A 21,255-nucleotide genomic window follows, 5' to 3' on the forward strand; every position below is an offset into this window, starting at 1 on the left:
CCCTTTTTTCCATTAGGTTCTATGTCTGTTTTTTAAATTATTCATAGGAGATTTTAAAATGTTCTGATCACAAAGAAGATATGGTATATATACACAATGGAATACTACTCAGCCATAAAAAAAGACAAAATTGGCCCATTCGCAGCAACGTGGATGGACCTCGAGGGTATTATGTTAAGCGAAATAAGCCAGTCAGAGAAAGACGAACTCTATATGACTCCACTCATAGGTGGAAGTTAACATATTGACAAGATCTGATTGGTGGTTACCAGGGAAAAGGGGGGGTGGGGGGAGGGCACAAAGGGGGAAGAGGTGTACCCACAACATGACTAACAATAATGTACAACTGAAATCTCACAAGGTTGTAATCTATCATAACATTAATAAAAATAAATAAATAAATAAGCCATGGGAATGTAATATACAGCATAGGGAATATAGTCAACAATATTGTAATAAATTTGTATGATAAAAGATGGTAAAAAAAAAAAAAATGTTCTGATCACTAGTCCTTTGTTGATTTTCTGTTACAAACATCCTTTTCCCTGTGGAGCATGTCTTTTTCCTCTCTTAGGTGTCTTTTGAAGATAAGCTTTTTTAATGTAGTCAAATTTGTCAATCTTCTCCTTTGGTTAGTGTTCGTTGTGTCTTAAGAAACCTCCCCTACTCTAGATTACTATTATGTTTTATTTTGAAATAATCACAGATTCACAAAATAGTTGCAGAAGTAGTAGAGAGGCCCCTGCGCCCTTCACTCGGTTTCCCCGATGGTGACATCTTACGTCACTGTCGTACAGTACCACAGTCAGGACACGATATTGGTACAATCACAGACCTGAGTCAGACATCACAGATGTACACGCACTCCTGTCTGTGTGTGTGTAGTTCTATGCCGTTCTCTCACACGTGTAGGTTCCTGTCACCACCGCAATGAAGATACAGACCTGCTGCCTCCCCAGACTTCTCCCTCCTGCTGTCCCCTTAGAATCACCCTCTCTCCTCTGGCAACCACAAATCTCTTCTCCATTTCTATAATTTTGTCCTTTCCAGAAAGTTATATAAATGGAATCATACAGCACATGACCCCTGAAATTGGCTTTTTGCATAACACCCATCTAAGTTGTTCAGTGACCAAGGTCCTGGGGAGGGCCCCCTGAGACCATCGTAGGACTGTGCTCTGACCAGAAACCTCCCACACCCATATTTTGGAATGGGTCCTTAATTTTTGGAATTATCTCCTTAAGGAACAGAGGCTGAGTTGTTTAGTTTAGTCTTATCTGGTGGTTTTAATTATCTCTAGTATTTGCCTTTTTATTTTTTTGCTGAGGAAGATTCACCTTGTTTTAACATCCTTTGCCAATCTTCTTCTTTTTTTCATTTGAGGAAGATTGGCCTTGAGCTAATATCTGTGCCAGTCTTCCTCTATTTTGTACATGGGTAGCTGCCACAGCATGGCTGCCACCGAGTGGTGTAGGTCTGGGCCCAGGAACCAAACCTGGGCTGCTGAAACAGAGGGCCCTGAACTTAACCACTAGGCCATGGGGCTGGGTCCCCTTTTTCTTTATTTTTTAAATAACATTTCCCTCTCATTTCAAAGGTTGTGTTCTCTGTAAAATATAGAAAAGCACCCAGGGCCGGCCTGGTGGCATAGCAGTTAAGTGCACACATTCTGCTTCAACAGCCTGGGGTTCACTGGTTCGGATCCCAGGTGCGGACATGGCACTGCTTGGCAAAGCCATACTGTGGTAGGCGTCCCACATATGAAGTAGAGGAAGATGGGTACGGATGTTATCTCAGAGCTAGTCTTCCTCAGCAAAAAGAGGAGGATTGGCAGATGTTAGCTCAGGGCTAATCTTCCTCAAAAAAAAAAAAAAAAAGCACCCAAATTAAAAATACCCATTATCCCAACCTTTAGAAATAACCACAGAGTAACATTTTGTTTCCTTAAAAACGAAATTATAAATACTGCTTTTGAACTTTTTAACACAGCATGAACATTTCTCCAGAAGTTTTAAAAAAATTTTCAAGGATTTCATTTTAATGCACTGCATAATATGCCAAATTCAAACAGCCTCCCAGTGTTGAACATCTACACTATCAATTTTTGCTTCTGTAAATAATACTGTGAGGAACATCTTTGTACCAATCTGATTGTTACTTCTATTTCCTGGACCAGGAGGCAGTGTGGCACATTCGGGGGATGGGGGTCTCCTGGAGGGCCAGCTGGTATGGGCCTGGTAGGCCAGGAAAGCATTTGAGTCTTGGTCCTAAGTGCAGAGGGACACCACTGAAGAAGGTGGAAGATTTCCACTTCAGGTATGTGTCTGTGAAAGATCTCTGACTGCAGGATGGAGGAAAAAGTGAGGTGGATGGGTGACTTCAGACAGAAGACAGTGGTAGCCGTCACAGATGGTGGTGAGAGGGAGCAAAGTGGATAGACTCGGAGATTTCAGGAGGTCAAAGCAGCAGGACTCAGTGCCCCTCGGCTCATGGCTCCTGCAGCTGGCAGGATGGATGGTGCCGTTCAGTTATCTGAGCACACTGGAGAAGGGCCAGATGGCTGCTGCTGTTTTTTCTAATATGGGAGTTTAGGAGAGAGCATTTCATAGTCTTGCTGCACAGAGTTTGAGGCACCTTTGGACATATAGTGGAGATGTCAAGGTGGTGGTGGATATGAGTCTGGACTAGATCCAGGAGTTGATGGTGCCGGAAGCCAGAGGCCTGGCTCACATCACCTAGGAAGGGCCTGGGTGGTGACGAGAGGCCTGGGCCTAAAGGCTGGTACTCCACAGGTTACAAGTGGCAAAGGCCAAGTCACTCTGCAGAAGTGCCCAAAGAACCCCATTTGTATTGTCACCCCAGAAGGAGCAAGAAATGTACATATAAGCCAGAATGCTCAGTTTGTCTCAGGAGGCACAAGCCAGCAACATGATTCAATTTCTTCAATAGATAGAGGACTATTCAGATTGTCTATTTCTTCTTGTGTGAATATTAACAGATGGTGTCTTTCAAGGAATTGGTCCATTTCATCTAGGTTATCAAATTTGTGGGCATAGAGTTGTTCATAGTATTCTTTTATTATCCTTTTCATGTCTAAGGGACCTGTAGTGATGTCCCCTCTTCATTTCTGATACCAGCAATTTGTATCCTCTCTTTTTTTTCTTGGCCTGGCTAGAGGCTTATTGATTTTATTGATCTTTTCAAAGGACCATCTTTTGGGGCAAAGAGAGAGGAAGACTGGCAACAGATGTTAGCTCAGGGTGAATCTTTCCCAGAAAAAAAAAAACTACACAAAAATGACAGCTACTATCATACCTAATGGTTAGAAACTTGAAGCTTTCCCACTAAGACCAGGTACAAGGCAAAGATGTCCCCTCACACCACTCCTTTTCAACACCGTACTAGAAGTTCTAGCCAATATAGTAGGTCAAGTAGAAAATATCTGCCAAAAGACCCATCTAATAAAGGACTGTTATCCATAATATGCAAAGATGCTTAAAAGTCAACAATAAGAAAACAAGCAGGGGCCAGCCCAGTGGCCAAGTGGTTAAGTTCACATGCTCTGCATCGGTAGCCCAGGGTTTGCTGGTTCAGATCCTGGGTGTGGACCTACACACTGCTTGTCAAGCCACGCTGTGGCGGCGTCCCACATGGAAGAACTAGAATGACTTACAACTAGGATATAAAATTATGTACTGGGGCTTTGGGGAGGAAAAAAAAGGAAGATTGGCAACAGATGTTAGCTCAGGGCCAATCTTCCTCACCAAAAAGCATACTTTAAAAAAAAAAAAAGAAAGAAAGAAAACAAGCAACCTGATTTTAAAAATGGGCCAAAGACCTTAACAGACACCTCACCAAAGAAGATACACAGATGGCAAATAAGCATAGGAAAAGATGCTCCATATCATTTGTCATCAGGAAAACACAAATTAAAATGAGATACTACCACACACCTATTAGAATGGCCAAAATGTGGACCACTGACAACACTAAATGCTGGCAAGGATGTGGAGCAACCAGAACGCTCACACACTGCTGGTGGGACTGCAACATGGCACAGCCACTTTGGAAGAACTCCAGTGGTTTCTTACAAAACTAAACATGCTCTCACCATATGATCCAGCAATCACACTCCTTGGTATTTACCTAAAGGAGCTGAAAACTTATGTCCACACAAAAATCTGCACACAGATCTTTTTAGCAGCATTATTCATAATTGCCAAAACTAGGAATCAACCAAGATGTCCTTCAGTAGGAGAATGGATAAACAAAGTGTGGTCCATCCAGACAATGGAATGTTATTCAGCACTAAAAAGAAATGAGCTATCAAGCCATGAAAAGACATGGAGGAAACTTAAATGCATATTACCGTGTCAAAGAAGCCTATCTGAAAAGGCTGCATACTGTATGATTCCAGGTATATGACACTCTGGAAAAGGAAAATAAGGAGAATGAAAAAGATCAGTGATTGTTAGGGGTTGGAGTGAAGAACGAATAGGCAGAGCACAGAGGATTTTTAGGGCAGTGAAAATACGGTGTATGATACCATAATGATGGATGCATGTCATTGTCCATTTGTCCAAATGCACAGAATATACATCAAGAGTGAACCATAATGTACACCATGGACTTTGGGTGATTATGATGTGTCGATGTAGGTTTATCAATTTAAAGAATGTCCCACTCTAGTGGGGATGGTGGTGACAAATGAGGCTACGCATGTGTGGGGGCAGGAGGTATATGGGAAATCTCTGTACCTTCCTCTCAATTTTGCTGTGAACCTAAAACTGCTCTAAAAAAAATTAAGTTAAAATATCACGTTTATATCCTTTGAGGTAATTGTTTTTACATTTTAGAACTTGCGAGTGTCATAATATTAAGTCATAAAGTAAATGCCCCCTAAAATGAAGATATTACAATATCAGACTCTCTCAGACTCCACGTGGCTTCACGGCTAAATTTCATCAAGGTCAGCAAGCACTGTTAATGCTAACGCTTTTGAAAGCATTATAATGATTTTATAAACACTGAAAACTACCTACAAACCCAGATTGTGAAAAAATATTCATTATATCCATAAAAAGATAGGGATGTACTGAATTATACTTATTGCACAAATGGTCCCTTCAGTCCCACGAGTGACAGCTGGCTCCATGCCTGACAGTGACGTCTGCTCGTCCGGGTGCTGGTTTGATTGCTGTCACTGTTCTTGTTCAGCGCTGCAACTTCCCCAGGCCCAGCACTGCATCCTCCCTAGAGAGGGTATGTGCTGAATGAGCAGAAAGAGTAAAAATCGTTTACAGAAAGAACAAAATAAGAATCTTTTATGTTAGTAGTGGCTTCAACACCATCTGTTCTAATGGAATTGAACTTTATATAAGAGTACGCTGAAGAATAATCTATAAATCATTAATTTTACAGTAAGTAGAAAAAGGTGCTTAAAAACAATAAAACCAATATACATATATATAATCACAACACAATCAAACTATATATGAGGTATGAGGAGTATGTGCCAAACCAGAAATAGGAAGACAGTGGGAGCTGAAAATTTAGAAACAAATATTTTAGCCCAGATTAGAGAGGAAACATTTAAGTAAATGAGAGTAGAGAACCAATGTAATAAAATTTTTAATGCCAATAAGGAAGATTACCAGCAGGCCTCAAAAACAAGAAATCCAAAGAAATAAAAAATGTTCAGTAAACATTTGAGTGCCTATTTACCAGGCATGCTGTCCACATTGATTCTGTGCTGGAGCTAAGACAATATATGGCCGCTAATAATTCCCCGTGGGAATCAGAAGAGACTCCAGTGGAAATGAAAGGAGAGACAACACCATTTCCCAAAGAAAAATGAATATAATCTAGAAAATGCGACCAGTCATAGAAAATATCCACACCTGTAGGAGCTGTCGATTAAATCGGCCAAAATCTATCATTCTACACAACCCACTTTGCAGCAATTAATAAAAGCATCAGTAACAAGCCTGGAAGCAATGCCATCAAACCAGAACTCTATTCCACAAATAAGAATGTCAGAACCGGGAAGTAAACAGGAGCATGTACAAGGAAAGTGGTGCTCAGGGGATCGGATCCAACGAAATTCAAGGCAAGAAAATGAAAACTGAGTAAGGATGCAGTGTGCAGCTCAGTTCGTTTTTATAGCACATTGAAATGAAAGGCAAGGCAGCTCTTAGACACAGGAATTTTTAATAAACTGGTTTTTAATAACCATGGAACATAGCCCTGTAATTAGCTGTAATTTACTGAGATATGAAATCTAGAACACAATATAGTGAAAACTGAAACCTCAGAGGGAGAATATAAAAAATACAAGTCATAAAAATACGATTATTGCTGCAAGGAACTTGTAGCTATTTGTAGAGATTAATCTAGAACTATATCCCACTGATCAACAGTGGGAAGAGAAATTTTTGGCTGATCTGTGGCTGAGTCTGATCTAGTTTCTTCAGGTTCAATGCCCCTTCCTCTGGGCACATAAATCCAGGAAGGCTGCTTGTAGCTGAGACCTTCCCAAGACAGCAGAGGTCCGGAGGGTCACACTGAAAGGCCAGCCATCCAAGTGACCTTCGAGGCTCAGTAACATACAGGTTGGGATCACTCCCCCCTACACACAGTGCTCTATGGAAATTCTACCTAAATGCTCCAAAAGGAGGAAAGACTCACTTCTCACCACCTTTCCAGAAAGCGTCCAGAGCCCACATCACACTGTCTCAGGGCTTCTAGTTCTTCTCTTCTAGAAAACAAGAAGTGATCCTTTTGGGACCACTAGATTAGTAAACCCTGAAATAAACTGCGCCAAGACTTACGAGTTTTTCAATAGAACCGTTACAGTTAAATGGCAATTTTAAAAAGTGAAAAACTTCCCTCTTATCTCTAGCTGGATCTTCACTGGAGGTTGACGATTAGGGTAAGATGACAAGAAACTGTATCTCTGGAATAAAACTTGTAACTTCTGGCACTGATTTAGACTCTTACATTATTTATAAATATATTACATGACTGTGTGACAGCACCGTCAGCGTGTGACTAGAAAAGCCCCTCTCTTGGATAAGAAGGCAGGAAAGGGCCTCCAGCTGGGTGCTGCACATCCACGACTCCTCCAAGTCTGGCCACACCCTGGCTCCGTTTAGTCATGGACCTGAACAGGCTAGCTGAACTAGTCCACAGTGACCTGAACACTAGAATGGGACACTAAAACCGCGGCTGCATATCAAAGGTCTCGGCATCCTTGCGTGCTGCGCTTACAGTACCAGCGAAGTCAGTTCCAGGCAATTCTGGGATGTCCGTAAGGCTGAGGAAAGAAAAATCGTAAGACTGATCAGATCAGCAGTCTCTGGAGCTTTGGGAATTAATCCCATTTTAAGAAAGAGCTCAAACCACAATGTAAATGGCTGTTTTCATTTAGAGCTGAGAAAGCTTTGACCCTAAGCCATATATGAGGCACCTTGTGACTAACATCTGCTGCCAATCCTCCTCTTTTTGCTAAGGAAGACTGGCCCTGAGCTAACATCATGCCCATCTTCCTCTACTTTACATGTGGGACGCCTACCACAGCATGGCTTGCCAAGCGGCGCCATGTCCACACCCAGGATCCGAACTGGTGAACCCCGGGCTGCCAAAGCAGAACATGCGAACTTAACTGCTGCGCCACCGGGCCAGCCTCTGACTTGTTTTTTTTTTTTTTAAGTACCAGCCCCAAGTAACTTTTTCACACTCCCTGTGACACTCACTGATCCATGCTCAAGTGAGTGTAGAAAATGCTGTTCCCTGCACCTCGAGAGCCCGGCCAGTTGGGACAGTAACGTGCTGCAGCAGGTGTAGTACCAGCTCTGTTTGTTTCACTGGCTTCCCAGAGTGATCCGACCACAGAAGAGCCAGCCCCTTTCTCTTGCAGCACTTGGGAGCGCCAGGGTGGCCAGAGGGGCCCTGGTAAAGGAGGGGCGGGGCCACATGCCTGCTGGGCCCTCGGTCAGTTCCCAGGTGCATTAGTCATCAGCTTCCTCGGAGCAGGAGTGACAACCTTTGCTTCTCTGTGCTCCCCAAAGTGCCCTGCACAAGGGGTCACTCAAAGTACTTCAAGAGACAGAGAAAGATGGAAGGAGAGGATCAGACAACAGAGAGGGCAGCTGGAGGTGCCAGAGGAGGAGAGGAAGGGAACCAGGCCCCCTGTTCACCTGGGCTGCGCTGCCTAGACAGTGAGGACCTAGTACCTCTGCTCCTTCACCTCTGGCCAGCTGTGCCAAAGCTCTTCTTAGATTGCCCTTTGTCCCAAATGGGGTCGACAGGTACACAACTCAGCAGTCAGGACCTCAGCCTTTGGGCTGCAGTGGCAGGAGCCAGCACAAGATCACCTCAAAGGCCATTTGAGGCCCAACAAGGGGCCCGTGCTGAAGTTCCCCACTAGTCGAGAAAGGAGAAATACAGGAGAAGAGGAGCCAGGAAGAATCCGAGCTGGCTGGGAAGCAGAGCTGAGCACAGGGCTGTGAACGGGCCTGGAAGAGCAGGGGCCAGGCTGAGTGGCTCGGCTGGTGGCCCGTCACCTGCAGGCTCCCTACCTTGGGCCGGTAGCCCTGCTGGGCCATCGTCTTCGCCTCCTGCTGCAGCAGGGCGTCGGTGAGCTGCTCTGCCTGCCTGGCCTCCTCTTCCTCCTCCTCCTCCTGCTGGTCTGCTTCCCACGCCTGCAGCTGGCGCTCTGCGACCTGGGCACCAAGAGCAAAGTCACCCCGAGACAAAGCCCCTGGGGCAGAGCCCTGCCTCTCATCAGGAGGGAGAGCCTGTGGTCTACCCTGGCTGGAGAGTCAGAGCTACGTAATAGTGATGGCAGGTGCCAATAAACAGGAAGGGCATTTGCAGTGTTGGAAACGTTCCGTGTGTGGTCATATGGACCTTGCAGACAGCTCTCGATGTGGCCACGTGTTTGGAAGAAGACTGTGTCTTACACATCAGGTACTGAATTGAATAAACAGACCTGTGGCCCAGTGAGCCCAATGCTTACAGATGCAGACAGGAAAAAGAGATGCTGCCCGGTCACGACAGCCTGCGCCCTGTGTGACAGGGGAGCTGGAGTCTGCACTGCATAGAGTCCGGAGACTCAGGGTTCCAGCTGGAACAGGGACGCTCTGAGCTCTCAAAGGCGGGCGTCCTGGACAAGGGCCTAGTGCCAGGCTGTGAAGTCAGTCAAGGGTCTCTGAGTGCTGGGCCGTGATGAGGCCTGCTGCCGGCAGCTCTCCCTCCCCTTGCGGAGGCCGACCCCACCCGCGGGCTTAGCCCCACCTGGGCTTCCAGCTCCTGTCTCCTGGCCGATTTCAGTTCTTCACTCTCCTCCTTCTCACGGCGAGCTGACTCTCTTGCCTCCTCAAGGTTTTGAATAAGGTGCTCCCTGTGTCTTAGGGATTCCTCTTGCGCCCGTCGGTTTTGTTCAATCTTTTCTTGTATTTGTTGTTGTCTCCCTGTCAGAACCTATCCTCAGCAGAAATCAAGAGAGATTTTATTTTAACACTAACAGGCACCTGTTCTAGCAGCCGTGAACAGGCTGCAGCTGGAGCTACACCAAGACCCAGCTAATCCTCAGCCTCAGGCCTAAATACGCCCGACGAAGGCAAGCCCAGACTACAGGACTCAGTCAAAACAACGTGGGCTCCGTTTCCCACCCACGGCCAGCACACACAAATCTATGCAGGTGGTGTGTTACGGAGGGACAGCTGAGCCCACAAGTCAGGAGGCAGGGATGGATCCCTCCCCGAGGGCACAGAATAGTAAAGGTGACTCCCACTCCTATCAGGAGGTCCTAGAAAGAAGCCTCAGCCAGCCAGAGGACAGCAGGAGAGGCTGCGTCATCCCCCCACCTTCTGGATTTAAACTGACTGCTCAGAGCAGCAGAACCTGCTGCGTGTGAAGCAGGGTCACAGCCCACCACCAGCCCAGACTCCGGTCAGCACTCAGGAACCAGGAACGGCTGGAAGCCACCTGCCGCACCCAACAGTTACACTCTCTGGAGGGAACACGAAAAGCGGCTACAACAGGAGGAACATTTTAAATGGGGAAAATCAGAAGATACTGGAGAATATCTGGTGTTCACAAAAGTGAAAAAGCACTAATTGGGACCCGACTGCCACGGATTCCAGAATGTAGCATACTGACATGCACAAAGTATATTTCCATTTCAGACCTCTTTAAGATAACTTTCAATACATGGATAATGAAGACTTTTCCCCCAAAAGACTCCCTTTTAATTGGGGTGTTTCTTATATGCATTACTTAAATACTGACAAATAGAACAGCTATGATTTTTAGTCCACTTCTGGTTACGCACCCCAAGAAAAAAAAATCCTAAATATGGAGAAGCCTTATGCACCAAGAGGTTCACTGCAGTGTTTCTTACAGTGGCTCAAAATTAGGGAAAAAACAGAATAGTCACAAGAGGGGGGTGGAATAAACAAACTAGAGCATACCCATGTGGTGATATGTTATGCAGCCATCAAAGCGGTATTCACAAAGAAGAGGTGACAGTGTGTTAGAATGCGTGAAATCCAATAGCACAGTATAATAAAAACATGGAGAAAAACAGTACGCGTGGAAACAGAAGACAGAAGGAAAGAGTGATCGCGGCTATGGAGACTACGGGGTCTGCGTGAATTTTATTCTCACTTTTCTGTACTCCTGAATTTTTTCTAATAAGCTTACATTACTTTTATAATGATATTAAAAGTCCATTTGAAATAAGCAGAACATTTGGCGGGGTCAGTGTGTGGCCGCTAACTCCCAGACCCCTGCCCGGGGACCAGCCAGCACACGCACGCCTGTCGCAGCCCGGATTACCTCGCTCATCAGTCTGTCCCGCGCGCTCCTCTCTCGGGCCCACTCTGCCTCTCTCTTTTCCCACATCTCCTTGGCCTCCTCCCTGGGGAGACACAAAGCGGCTGACAGCAGGCTCCTTGCCACCACCCATGGCAGAAGAGGACGAAAGAACCAACAGGGTTCCACAGCACGAGGCAGCAGACATCTTCTGGGGGCCGACCTTCAAGCAGAGTTCTCCACACAGACTTTTACCGGATTACAATCACGGACAGCTGCACAGAAAGCGTTACTACAGGAGACACTTTAACTCCCCTTCCTCGATACTCCTTACACAGAGCCCTTGTGAAGACTTGCACCCAGGCCATTTCAACGCTGAGGTAAATGACACCCTCAGGACCCTGGACGGGGAGAGGAGCACTGCTGGTGCCTGAGCTCTGTCACCTTGCTCCTGGGGTCACTGCCAGATCGCCCTGTGGCCTAGAGCAAGTGAGTGACCTCCTCCACTCTCTGTGACCTACCACTTGGCTGGAGGTCAGGATTAAATAAGATCAGGATTATCTTAACGCAGTGTTTGGCACACAATAGGTGCTTAATAAGTGTTACCTGTTATTCGATTATTTCAATCTACTAGATTTTTAGGATCCAGACCCATTTATACAGACCTAAGAAGCATTCAACATTTCCATAATGTATAACAATCTCCTTTCAAATTTAAGATTTTAGATGAACAGATCCTTACTCTAAACCCTAATGATTTCCACCTTAAATAACCTAAAGGAAACACCCCTACAAGCCAAGTCCATCAGCAAAGATGTGCTCCACATGGATGATGGACTGATTAACATGGACAGGTGTTTCAATAACAACAGGCGGCCCTCACAGTGCCCGCGGGATCCAAGGTACCAGAGGAGGGGCCGGGAGTGTCTGGCCCAGAGAGCTGCCGCCTCTCACCTCAACAGCATCTGCAGCTCTGCCTCCCGCTCCCTCTCCAGCTGCAGCTGCTCCTCGATGACCTGCTTCATCCACGCCACGTCAGCCAGGGCCTGCTCCCGCCGGGCCAAGTGCGCACGCTGGTTCTCATCCTCCTTCTCGAGCAGAGCCTGCAGGATGCGCTTGTCTGCCTCCTAGAGGAAGGAGGAGGAGGCACGGTGGGTGTGGTGTGGAGCCCGCCCTTCTGCAGCCACAGCCTCCCGCTCCTGCTGGAGACACTCATGATGCTTCCAAATGTTCTCCACAGAAAGATGGGAAGACGTTGGGATGTTTCCAAAAAGTCAGGGTGGAATCACCTAGGGATGGTTTTAAATGACCCTGGCGCTGGCCCAGTAGCGTTAGCAGTTAAGCTTGCACGTTCCCCTTGGGCAGCCCGGGTTTGCCGGTTTGGATCCTGGGGGTGGACCTACACACTGCTTGTCAAGCCATGCTGTGGCAGGCATCCCACATATAGAGGAAGATGGGCATGGATGTTAGCTCAGGGCCAGTATTCCTCAGCAAGAAAGAGGAGGAATGGCAGGAGATGTTAGCTCAGGGCTGATCTTCCTCAAAAAAATTAAAAAACAAAAATAAAAAATAAAACCACCCTGCAGAGGCCCAGGAGCTCTTCTCTGCCTAAAGGAAGGCCCCTCTGCCACCACAGGTGTGTCCCTGCCCTCAGACACGTGTGGTGACACAGATTTTTAGAAGCCAGTTTGGCAGCAATTCCATGTATAAGAACATAGATGACAGAGACACAAACGCACCAAGATATGTGCATGAAACTCTCCCTGCGGCTGTTAGGTAAGAGGGAAAAACCGGAAACAACCCCAATGCCCAGGAGCAGGGAACTGGCTGTTATGGATGCCATACAGCGGAACGCTGTAAATGAATGTGGGGCTCTGGAGGCCTGGCGATGGGAGGATGTACCCGGGGAAGGCTGAACGACAGAAGGACGGAGCAGTGGCAGTGGCACTGCCACCCAAGCAGGGCTGACGGCCACAGGCAGGGTGGAGGAGAACAGCTCTGTTCGCACCCTCTCCTCAGCCTGCTGCAGCCAGGGAGCCATCGATACACCTGACACAGACACTGGGCAGCCAGTGAAGAACAAGCTCAGCCCGCGTCTGTGATCTTGGAGTTGGAGGCTCACCGTCGGGTGCGTATGCTGAGAGCGCCACTCCAAGCACATTTACAAACAAAACAAAACACCACCTCCCCGTGTGTGTCTGCACGTGGGTCTACACGGACACACACCAAGACGGACAGCTCGGGGGAGCACGGGGGTTGCCAGCTGCTCAAGCAGAATCTCACTTTGTGGTTTTGTTCGTACCAGGACGCGCGCATTACAGAGCAATGGAAACGTGTTTTTCAAAAGAGAGAGAAAGAAATGCCAGGCTGCCTCTTCAGACTTACCAGCTCCTCTTGGACCTGCTGTGTTCGTCTATTGAGCTGCACATTATACTGATGTCTCAAAAAGCGTCTAAAAATGAGCAAAATATAGGTTGCCTTCAGTGTCTCACAAAGAAGTGAGTGAGGTTTGACCACTCCTTACTACAGCCTGTGTCCTCTACGGCTTCAGGGGCGCCAACGCAAGGCTGAGAAAGCAGGCAGCCCGGCCGAGGGAGCCCCCTTCTCACACACACCCCAGCTCCGCCTTCTGCCGGAGCGCTGCCATCTGCTTCCTCTCTGCCTCCAGCCTCTCCAGCTCCCACCGCTGCTTCAACAGATTCTCCTGCTCCTTCTTCAGTTTGGTGGCCTGTGGTTACAACGAGAGTGAACCCAACACAGGTCAGGAGAATCAGAGCTTCCTTCCTTCCTCATGTCCATTTTCAGCAGGCACTTTGCACCAACGCCTGGCCCGGCCACCTGGTGATCATAATCCCCTCCCACCTCTGGGATCTGAGCCCCTGGGCCCAGCTTAACTCACTCATTTGTCCCATCTCAGCAGAGTCATTTTCTGCAAGAGCCTTTCCCAACCCTGCGGACAAGGACGAGCCCCATGCTCCGTGCTCCCACAGGAGCCTGTAGTGGTCCATGCTTTCTTGTAATTTAACATGTCTCCCCGACCTGACACTGCTCCTGCTGTGAGGGCCAGGAAAGTGGATCCTGCTCACAGTGGTGTCTCTAACACCCGGCCCAGTGCTCACTCAGCACCTAGAATAAGTAGTGGGCACTAAGGATCTAGTTCTTGAATCATTCAGGCTGCGGGAAGGGGAGTGCTCCCCTCCTCTGAACGGGAAGTCCAGCCCCTGCAGGGAAACTGCACAGTATTTGCAAAAGAGCCTCCTGGACCAAAGATCCTCCCAGTTGATGCCTTAAGACCCAAAACCTGAGGGCTGGGGAGAGCTGTGTGCTAGAACATCAGACTAAATCCAGTCTACTTAGTACCCCGGAAAATCCAAGTCCTAAGACGGCTCTCAGACAGCAGATCTCTAAACACACCTACAAGAGCAGGTATTATCTCCATAGTGTTAACGTTCTAGAAGCTGGGCATACAACCCAGGAGTGTGCAAAGACCAGAGATGGAAATACCTATCAGAAGGGAGAACCCAGTGCTGCTGCATCTCTTAGACTCACCTCTCCCCGAGAGGATGTCTTTAGAGCAGCGTTAAAATGCCCGTTTTATAGCAACAAGTGGCCACACGAGAGGAGGCCACGGGGCCCGGGGTCTCACCCTCACCTCCATCTCCTTCACCTTCAGCTCCTCCATCTGCCGGAGCAGCGCCTCAGCCTGCAGCTTGCCCTCCAGCTGCCTCCTCTCCTCTTCTGCTTTCATCCGTTCCAGTGCCTCCCTTCGCGCCGTTTCATATTCATTTTCATACCGCTTCCTCTCTTCCCCTTCTGTGGCTTCTTGCTACACAGGCCAAACGAACCCAGGTCAGTATCTACAACATGCAGCCAGCAAAGACCCAGCTCCCGCTGCGTTCCGCAGGCCCCAGGGCCCAGTTCCTTATTCCAACGTGTCTACACCAGAGTAGGCCGTGCCACTGATCAGCAGTGTGACCCTGGGTGAGGGGGCATCTCCCTGGGCTTGGTTATCACTGTGGGAACCGTGCCAGTGATGCCTCCCTTAGAGATGAAGCTGGGCGAGTCCTCAGCACATGCCTGGCACAGAGGAAGGGCTCAAGAAGGGCAAGCCTGCTTCCCCTTCTGCAGTTCAACGAACGCCTGCCCCAGATGAACCCGGACGCAAAGCGATGAGTTATGGAGGTGTGCCTTTGACCCCCAGAGGTGCTGCTGTAAGCCAAGGTTGAGCGTTTATGAGGCAAATTATAGCAAAAGAGACTTCCAGCAACAAAAACGCCCTTTAAGACACACGTTCCAACTACCATCGACCAGCCCCGGTCACCTGGTCTTATTCTGCCCTGGGAACGATCACACAGGATTCTAGTACATGTAAGAGCAACACACGTTCAGGTTTAACATGGCTTAAGTAAACTGAGGAAGAGTCTATGCCTGGATTGGCCTCATTAACATTAAAGACAAGAAACAATTCAAAGACATGGAGACAGTCTCCCACCATAGCACGTGGGACTATTTCCAGAGTCGCAGGCCACACCTGTTTTTTTTCTTCTTTCTGCGTTTCCCAAGAGTTTATCACATGCTTCTTGTGAAGGTCCGATTCAATCTGAGGATGAGAAGGGGCAGAGTATTAACTTCCTCACTGGCCCTCTGACAGATATTCCCCGTGGAGCACAGCGCCATGCACCAGAACGTGACCATGACTTCCCTTGTGAGCACTCAGAGTGGCCCCGGGGTCTTAGAAGCACACGGTGACCCTAACATACATAAGTCTGAATGCAAGTCAACTAGAAAACCACGGGAGCAGGCAGTTCTAGTCTCACGAGCTGGAACAAAGTCAAGTCCCCTTGGGGTTGTGCAGGGACAGCTCAGCAGACACTGAAATGGAACCACAACCTCAAAGGCCACCTGGTCAGCCTAAAGCACGCCAGGCCCAGGGCCGCAGAAGCCGGGTGAGGGCAGACTCAACCCCTGCCTGGCTCCCCAACACTTCCTCTGCAAAGCAGCAGCTGGGAAAACACCACCTCCCTGTATCAAAAGATGCATGCTCTACTCGATGCAACAAGTTTGGGGTTATTAATAAGAGATCTGGGTTTAGAGAATCTTTTGGATCAGAAAATGAATTGCAATACTTTGTCCAATAAAGCTTTTGTTCAGGAAATTGTTTATACAAGTTTAAGTTTTCTTTCTCAACTTACAAATATGAACATTTGCAACTAACTTGAATGTTCTGAATAAACTTTTCAGAGTAAAGGACTTTGGAGGACCCCGTAGGCCAACCAATAGCCAGGGAAAGTCCTCCCACAGTTTGGTGCTAACTGCACAAGGCTCCGGAGCCCCTGGATGGCTCCATTGCTCAGAGACTGGCCATCTCCACATGGAATTATGAATATGTAAATTACCACCACCAAACGCACACACAAGCTGTTAGCTGAAATAAGCTAATGAGATCAGTGATGGGATTAGCTCCCTCTGGCCCAATCTCCACTGAATGATGGCACCTAAACCACAATGCCCCCTCTCTCCCCCTACCTCCAGGTCCTACAGATCTGTCCTTTCTCCTGCCACCCCAGTTCAGGCCCCACCATCACTCACGTGGGCCGCTGCAGCTGCCCTCAACTAGCATCACCTCTTCCCACCCACCTCGACACTGCTGCCAGAGCTGCTGCTCAAAATGCAGCTGGAATCCCATGCCCCGGCTTCATAACACCATCAGGCACTCCCCAGTGCTTCCAGGGAAAGGCCCACCAGGCTGCTGACATCTGGCCCCATCTGCCTCACCAGCCTCACCTCCTGGGGACACCCTCCCTATCTGATGTCCTAGCTCCCCAGCCACTTGTAGCTCCCTGGACTCGCTCTGCTCGAGTGACTCAGACCTGATTCTTGCACGGCTGCCTCAATCTAGAATGTCCTTTCCTCACCTCTACACCATCAAGTTAACACCCCATGTCCTTCCAAACTCCTCCACCCCAGCAACTCCTCTGGGATGTCCCCTGACCTCCAACTGAGCTGGGTGCACTGCCCTGATGCCCATCTTCCCGGGCCTGCCCAGCACCGTGCATGCTGCACTGTAACAAGCTGCCCACTCTTCCCCTACCGGACCGTGAGCTCCTTAAGAGTGGGGACGACCTCTGATCTCCACGCGCCCACACGGTGGACGGTGCAGCAGAAGTTCAGTAAACAGGAGTTAAACAACCGAATGAACCAGATCTTCTGCGTGGTGCTCTTTTCAGGGGGCTGAAATGTTCCCTCCTCTGTTTCACCCCAGCACAAGATGCACGTTTAAAGCAAGCATGGTAAAATGATTTCATCTACTTAGGCAAATCAACGGAGGGGTCTCCTTGGTTTTCACCTCTCGAAGTTTGGGGTCATTCTTTTTCCAGTGTTCATACAAAAGTTGTTCGGCAATCTGTCAAGAAAACACAAAGAGGGAAGGCTGACGTTGCTCTTCAAATCCACTCACATTCTCGAGAACCCACAAGAGAGTCGGCTCAGGCTCAGAGCTCCTCTGCTGGCACGCTGCCACTGCACCTGCCCTTCGAACCTCCTGACCGCCTGCCCCCACGGCTCTGGGAGCCAGACGCCTGAGCGGAACTGGATGGCACTGACAAATGACTCCACGATGGTGATGATGGGGGCCAAAATCTGAGGCTACAGATGGGTCCGAGAAGCTACAGATCTGCTTTGAAACACACAGCAGGCTTAAAAACACAGACTGGGGCTCACCATTCCACACAACTACGTTGGAAGATAAAATACCTTAGTCCCAGGGCTTTATGGGACCATAGAACTCAAATAAAGAAAAAGAACTCAGATGTAATGATTTAAGGGGCCAAAGAGAATAGCAATGACTTGTGCAAAACACAAGTGGAGAACAACTTAGAGTGGGCACTTTTCCCGGCTGGCTCTAGAGTTACTGCCATCTCATCTGACCAGAACGCCCAAGGGTGAGCCCGCATGCACCACCCTGACGGGCTGGGCAAGCTCCTGCTCCACAGCCTCCTAATGGGCTGTGAGAAGTTACCAGTTTCCTTTGCTCTTCTCGGGCGGACTTCAGATTCCCGTGCTGCTCCCGGATCCTTCTCTCCCGCGAGTTCATGCTCAGCCTCAGCTCCTCCAGTTCTCTGGCCAGCAAGTCCTGCTCCTCCAGCAGAAGCTGCCTGAGCCTCTCCCGCCTGGCCTCCAGACGCTTCCTCTTCTCCTCCTTCATCTTCTCACGCTGATAGGCATGCATGCTGGGGGAGGAGGAGCCCGCCATAAGTGAATCATGTTACAGCCACACGTGGAACGCTCTGCTCTGCTGTGTGGGTAAAAGAGGCTGAGGCGGACATAACACGCTGACACGGAAGGGTGTCCTCCAACCAAAGTGAAGAGGGCAGGTCACAGAACACCATGCGTTAGAGAATCTTGTTTTATATTTGTATATGTTTATAGACACACAAATGGGAAAAAGTAGGAGAGGACATGCATCAGACTGTTAATTGTGGTTCTCTCTGGAGTTGTGGGGTTACAAGGAGACTTCCGGATTCTACATACACTTCTCCTTGTTTTCTTTTTCATTGCAAAAGTATTACTTCACTGATTACCTTTTTTTCAATTTCCAGTTGGAAAAGCACCATGCAGCTAATCCATGCTGTCCAGCAAACCCCTCCAGAAAACATACTGTCAAGCCCCTCTCCCCAGGTCCTTAAGGCCACATCCCCTGCCACCAGGTGGACCCCAGCTCCGTCCAGTCGCGGTCACCACACAGTTACCTCCGCTGGTAGGAGGTCTTGGAGCTCCATTCTGCCTGTTTGGAGCTGCAGAGGTCAGACACCCTGAAGTAGCGGCTGTTCTGGTCCCACTGCTGCCGAAGCCGGGCCTCCTGCTCTCGCTGTCGCTGTCGTGACATCTGCTGATCCAGGAGCCTCCGGCTGCACCAGTAGGAGGGCAGCGTGGGGAGTGCCATCTGAGGAGAAAAGCAATGGTAGGAAAATGAGCCCGCTGCAACCCCAGGAACCCTCACAAGCTTGGCCTCATCCCTTTCACAAGTGGTCCTCCCCGCCTGGCTGCACACTGGAATCTCCTGGTGGAGCCTGGGCCCTACTCCAGACCAACTAAATCAAACAAGTCTTAGTGAGGGCCCCAAGCATGAGCATTTTTAAAATGATTTGCCATCAGGGTTGCAAAGCGTCGGTTTAAATAAGGCTGGACCGCACTCAGCTATGGGCCAGACATCATCAAGGGCACTGCAGACCGAGACAGGGAACCAGTCCTAGCAACGCTGGACCAAGCACACCGGGGCCTTGGATGCTCTGTTTAAAGTAACAGGGATAACAATTTAAGGAACATGTATATGTGCCAAACTCTTGACATCTGTGACCTTTTTCATTGTTACAACCACCCCATTATTTGGCAGGTGAGGAAACTTAAGTTCAAAGAGGCAAAGTGACTTGCCCAAGATCAAAAAGCCAGGAAGCAGAGGAAATAAAAAAGCTGGGATCTTAATTCATGTCGTCAGAGACCAGGGCCCAGGCTCTGTAGACTGCAAGAGGCTGCCTGTTGGCACCAACAGGCCCTGGCTTTGGCCGGGAAGGGGCCTAGCCCAGGTGTCACAGCTGCAAGTCTTCCGGATTACATGGAGGGCAGATCCCTCACCTTACAGATGGAGAAACTGCCACCCAGAGAGAAGGATCAATTCGCCTGGGCCACAAAGCAACCTGGGGACACAACTGGAGACATGAATGCAGAGAGCAGTCTCACTCCGGACATCTTGTCCCCTGACCCACAAGCTGCCCGCATCTGCAGGATCTACGCAGTGCCTGGCTATGACAGTGCTTAAGGAACGCCTGCCAAATAAGCCAATAGGCCTGGGTTCAAGTCTCAAACTCACAGTCCTCCGGAGCTGAGGGGGAATCATCTGCAGCTTTGGGGCAAGTTTAGCCTGAGGCTGCCAGTTTACGATCTGTCTTGAGACTGTGGCCGGCTTGGCAGAATTTCTTCCTTGCCCTGTAAGCCGCCGGTGAATAAATCTTTGCACCAGGAGTCAAGAAACTTAGGATTCCGGTCCCCCATCGGCCACCTGCAAGGGCCCTGCTCCCTAAACAAGTCGCATCCCACTCTCAGTCTCACATGCACACTGACGAAAGGGGACACAGAGGAAAGCGTCAGGCCCACAGCGCGTTACAGTGAGGACGGGATGCCGGAGCCAGGCGCCGGGCGCTCGCGTCCCCGGAAGCCCGCCGGGGTTCCCGCCAGCGCGGGGCCGACTGCGGCCGGGCTCTGCGGGCCCCGGCTCCCGGGTGACCCCAACCTTCCGACTCACACTTCCGAAGAGCCCGCCGGCCCCAGCTCCCGCACGCCGCAACCACGCCCCGCGCGTCCGCAGCGCCCCTCCGCTCGGCGCGGCACCAACGCCCGCGGTCTCCCCGCTCGTTGCCCGGGCGACGGGCCGGCGACGGGGCGCCGCGAGGGTCAAGCCGCCTCCCCCGCGACGCCGGACGCGCCGAGAAAGGAGGCTGTGGTTTTTCTCTGGCGCCCCCTCGTGGTGGGCGGGAGATCGATCGCGAGCGTCGTTGGTGCTGGAAACAGGGAAGGGTGATGGGAAAGAATCCATTCGCTACAGAAAATGCAGGATGGTGGTTACCTGGCGGGACAAAGCGGGGCGGGGGGAATCACGGGGATACTATAGGAGAGGGTTATATAAGTCAGTGGTTCTCAAACCTGGCTGCACGTAAGAATCATCTGGGGAGCTCCCAAAAACCCAGATGCCTTAAAAAAAAAATCCAGATGCCAGACCCAACTCCAGACAAATCCCATCAGGCTCTCTGAGGATATCAGTCGTTGTCTAAGCTCCCCAGGTGGGTTCAATGTGCAACCAGCTCGCAGAACCGCTGGTGTAAGCAGACACGAGTTATTGGTGACTTTCTGTTGTAGTCTTGGATTGATGGCGGGTTCAAGGGTGTTCATTCTATTAGAATGTTTTGTAACTCACATGTGTTACACATACTATTTTATGTATCAGCTATTTCATTAAAAAGATAATAAAGACGGGCCGGCCTGGCAGTGTAAGGGTTAAGTTCGCGCACTCTGCTTCAGTGGCCCCGGTTTGCAGTTCGGATTCATGGGGGACCTACACACTGCTCATCAAGCCATGCTGTGGCAGCATCCCACATATGAAGTGGAGGATTGGCACACATGTTAGTTCAGGGCCAGTCTTCCTCACCCCCCAAGAAAAGATAATAAAGAAAAATATTCACTCTTTCATTCATCCTCTTTTCATTTTCCCATTCTTCTCTTCATTTCTTCTTCCCTTCATTCCTTCATTCCTTTATTTGTTTCTTTTTCCTGGGTGCAGTATTGAACACCATGGCCTCTTTTCCAACCTCCACCACGCTAGTTGTGTGTCTTGAGCAGATCAAGTCACACTTGATCACTCTGTGCCTCCGCATCCTCGTCTGTGAA

General features: G+C 49.2%; 1 protein-coding gene across 2 annotated transcripts; it reads right to left on the minus strand.

Annotated features, from left to right (window-relative positions):
• Positions 1–667: 667 nt before the first annotated feature.
• Positions 668–20,331, minus strand: TCHP (trichoplein keratin filament binding). Of its 2 annotated transcripts, XR_548044.2 has the most exons (14): positions 20,117–20,280; positions 18,567–18,760; positions 17,837–18,047; positions 17,165–17,221; positions 15,350–15,418; positions 14,471–14,644; positions 13,434–13,546; positions 13,204–13,270; positions 11,773–11,945; positions 10,843–10,924; positions 9,298–9,483; positions 8,580–8,723; positions 6,688–7,315; positions 668–5,269 (listed from the first exon to the last, which is right to left on the minus strand). XR_548044.2 is itself a non-coding variant. In XM_008540018.2 (13 exons), the coding sequence occupies exons 2-13, from the start codon at positions 18,758–18,760 to the stop codon at positions 7,283–7,285; spliced, it is 1,503 nt and encodes a 500-aa protein (XP_008538240.2). In that variant the 5' UTR covers positions 20,117–20,331; the 3' UTR covers positions 6,192–7,282. The 2 variants fall into 2 exon arrangements, 1 of the variants encoding a protein (XP_008538240.2); XM_008540018.2 differs by lacking the exon at positions 668–5,269 and having other exon boundaries at positions 6,192–7,315; positions 20,117–20,331.
• Positions 20,332–21,255: the final 924 nt, after the last annotated feature.

This window comes from Equus przewalskii, chromosome 7 (genome assembly GCF_037783145.1).
Source record: "Equus przewalskii isolate Varuska chromosome 7, EquPr2, whole genome shotgun sequence".
Classification (NCBI taxonomy): Eukaryota; Metazoa; Chordata; class Mammalia; order Perissodactyla; family Equidae; genus Equus; species Equus przewalskii.

Excerpts from the sequence above, each read along its gene's own strand:
- TCHP (XM_008540018.2), bottom strand. The coding sequence starts at position 18,760 with ATGGCACTCCCCACGCTGCCCTCCTACTGGTGCAGCCGGAGGCTCCTG. Across the intron at positions 17,222-17,836 it reads GAGAAGAGCAAAGGAAACTG|ATTGCCGAACAACTTTTGTA; the intron begins GTAACTTCTCAC and ends TTTTCTTGACAG. Across the intron at positions 9,484-10,842 it reads GGGACAGACTGATGAGCGAG|GTTCTGACAGGGAGACAACA; the intron begins GTAATCCGGGCT and ends TGCTGAGGATAG.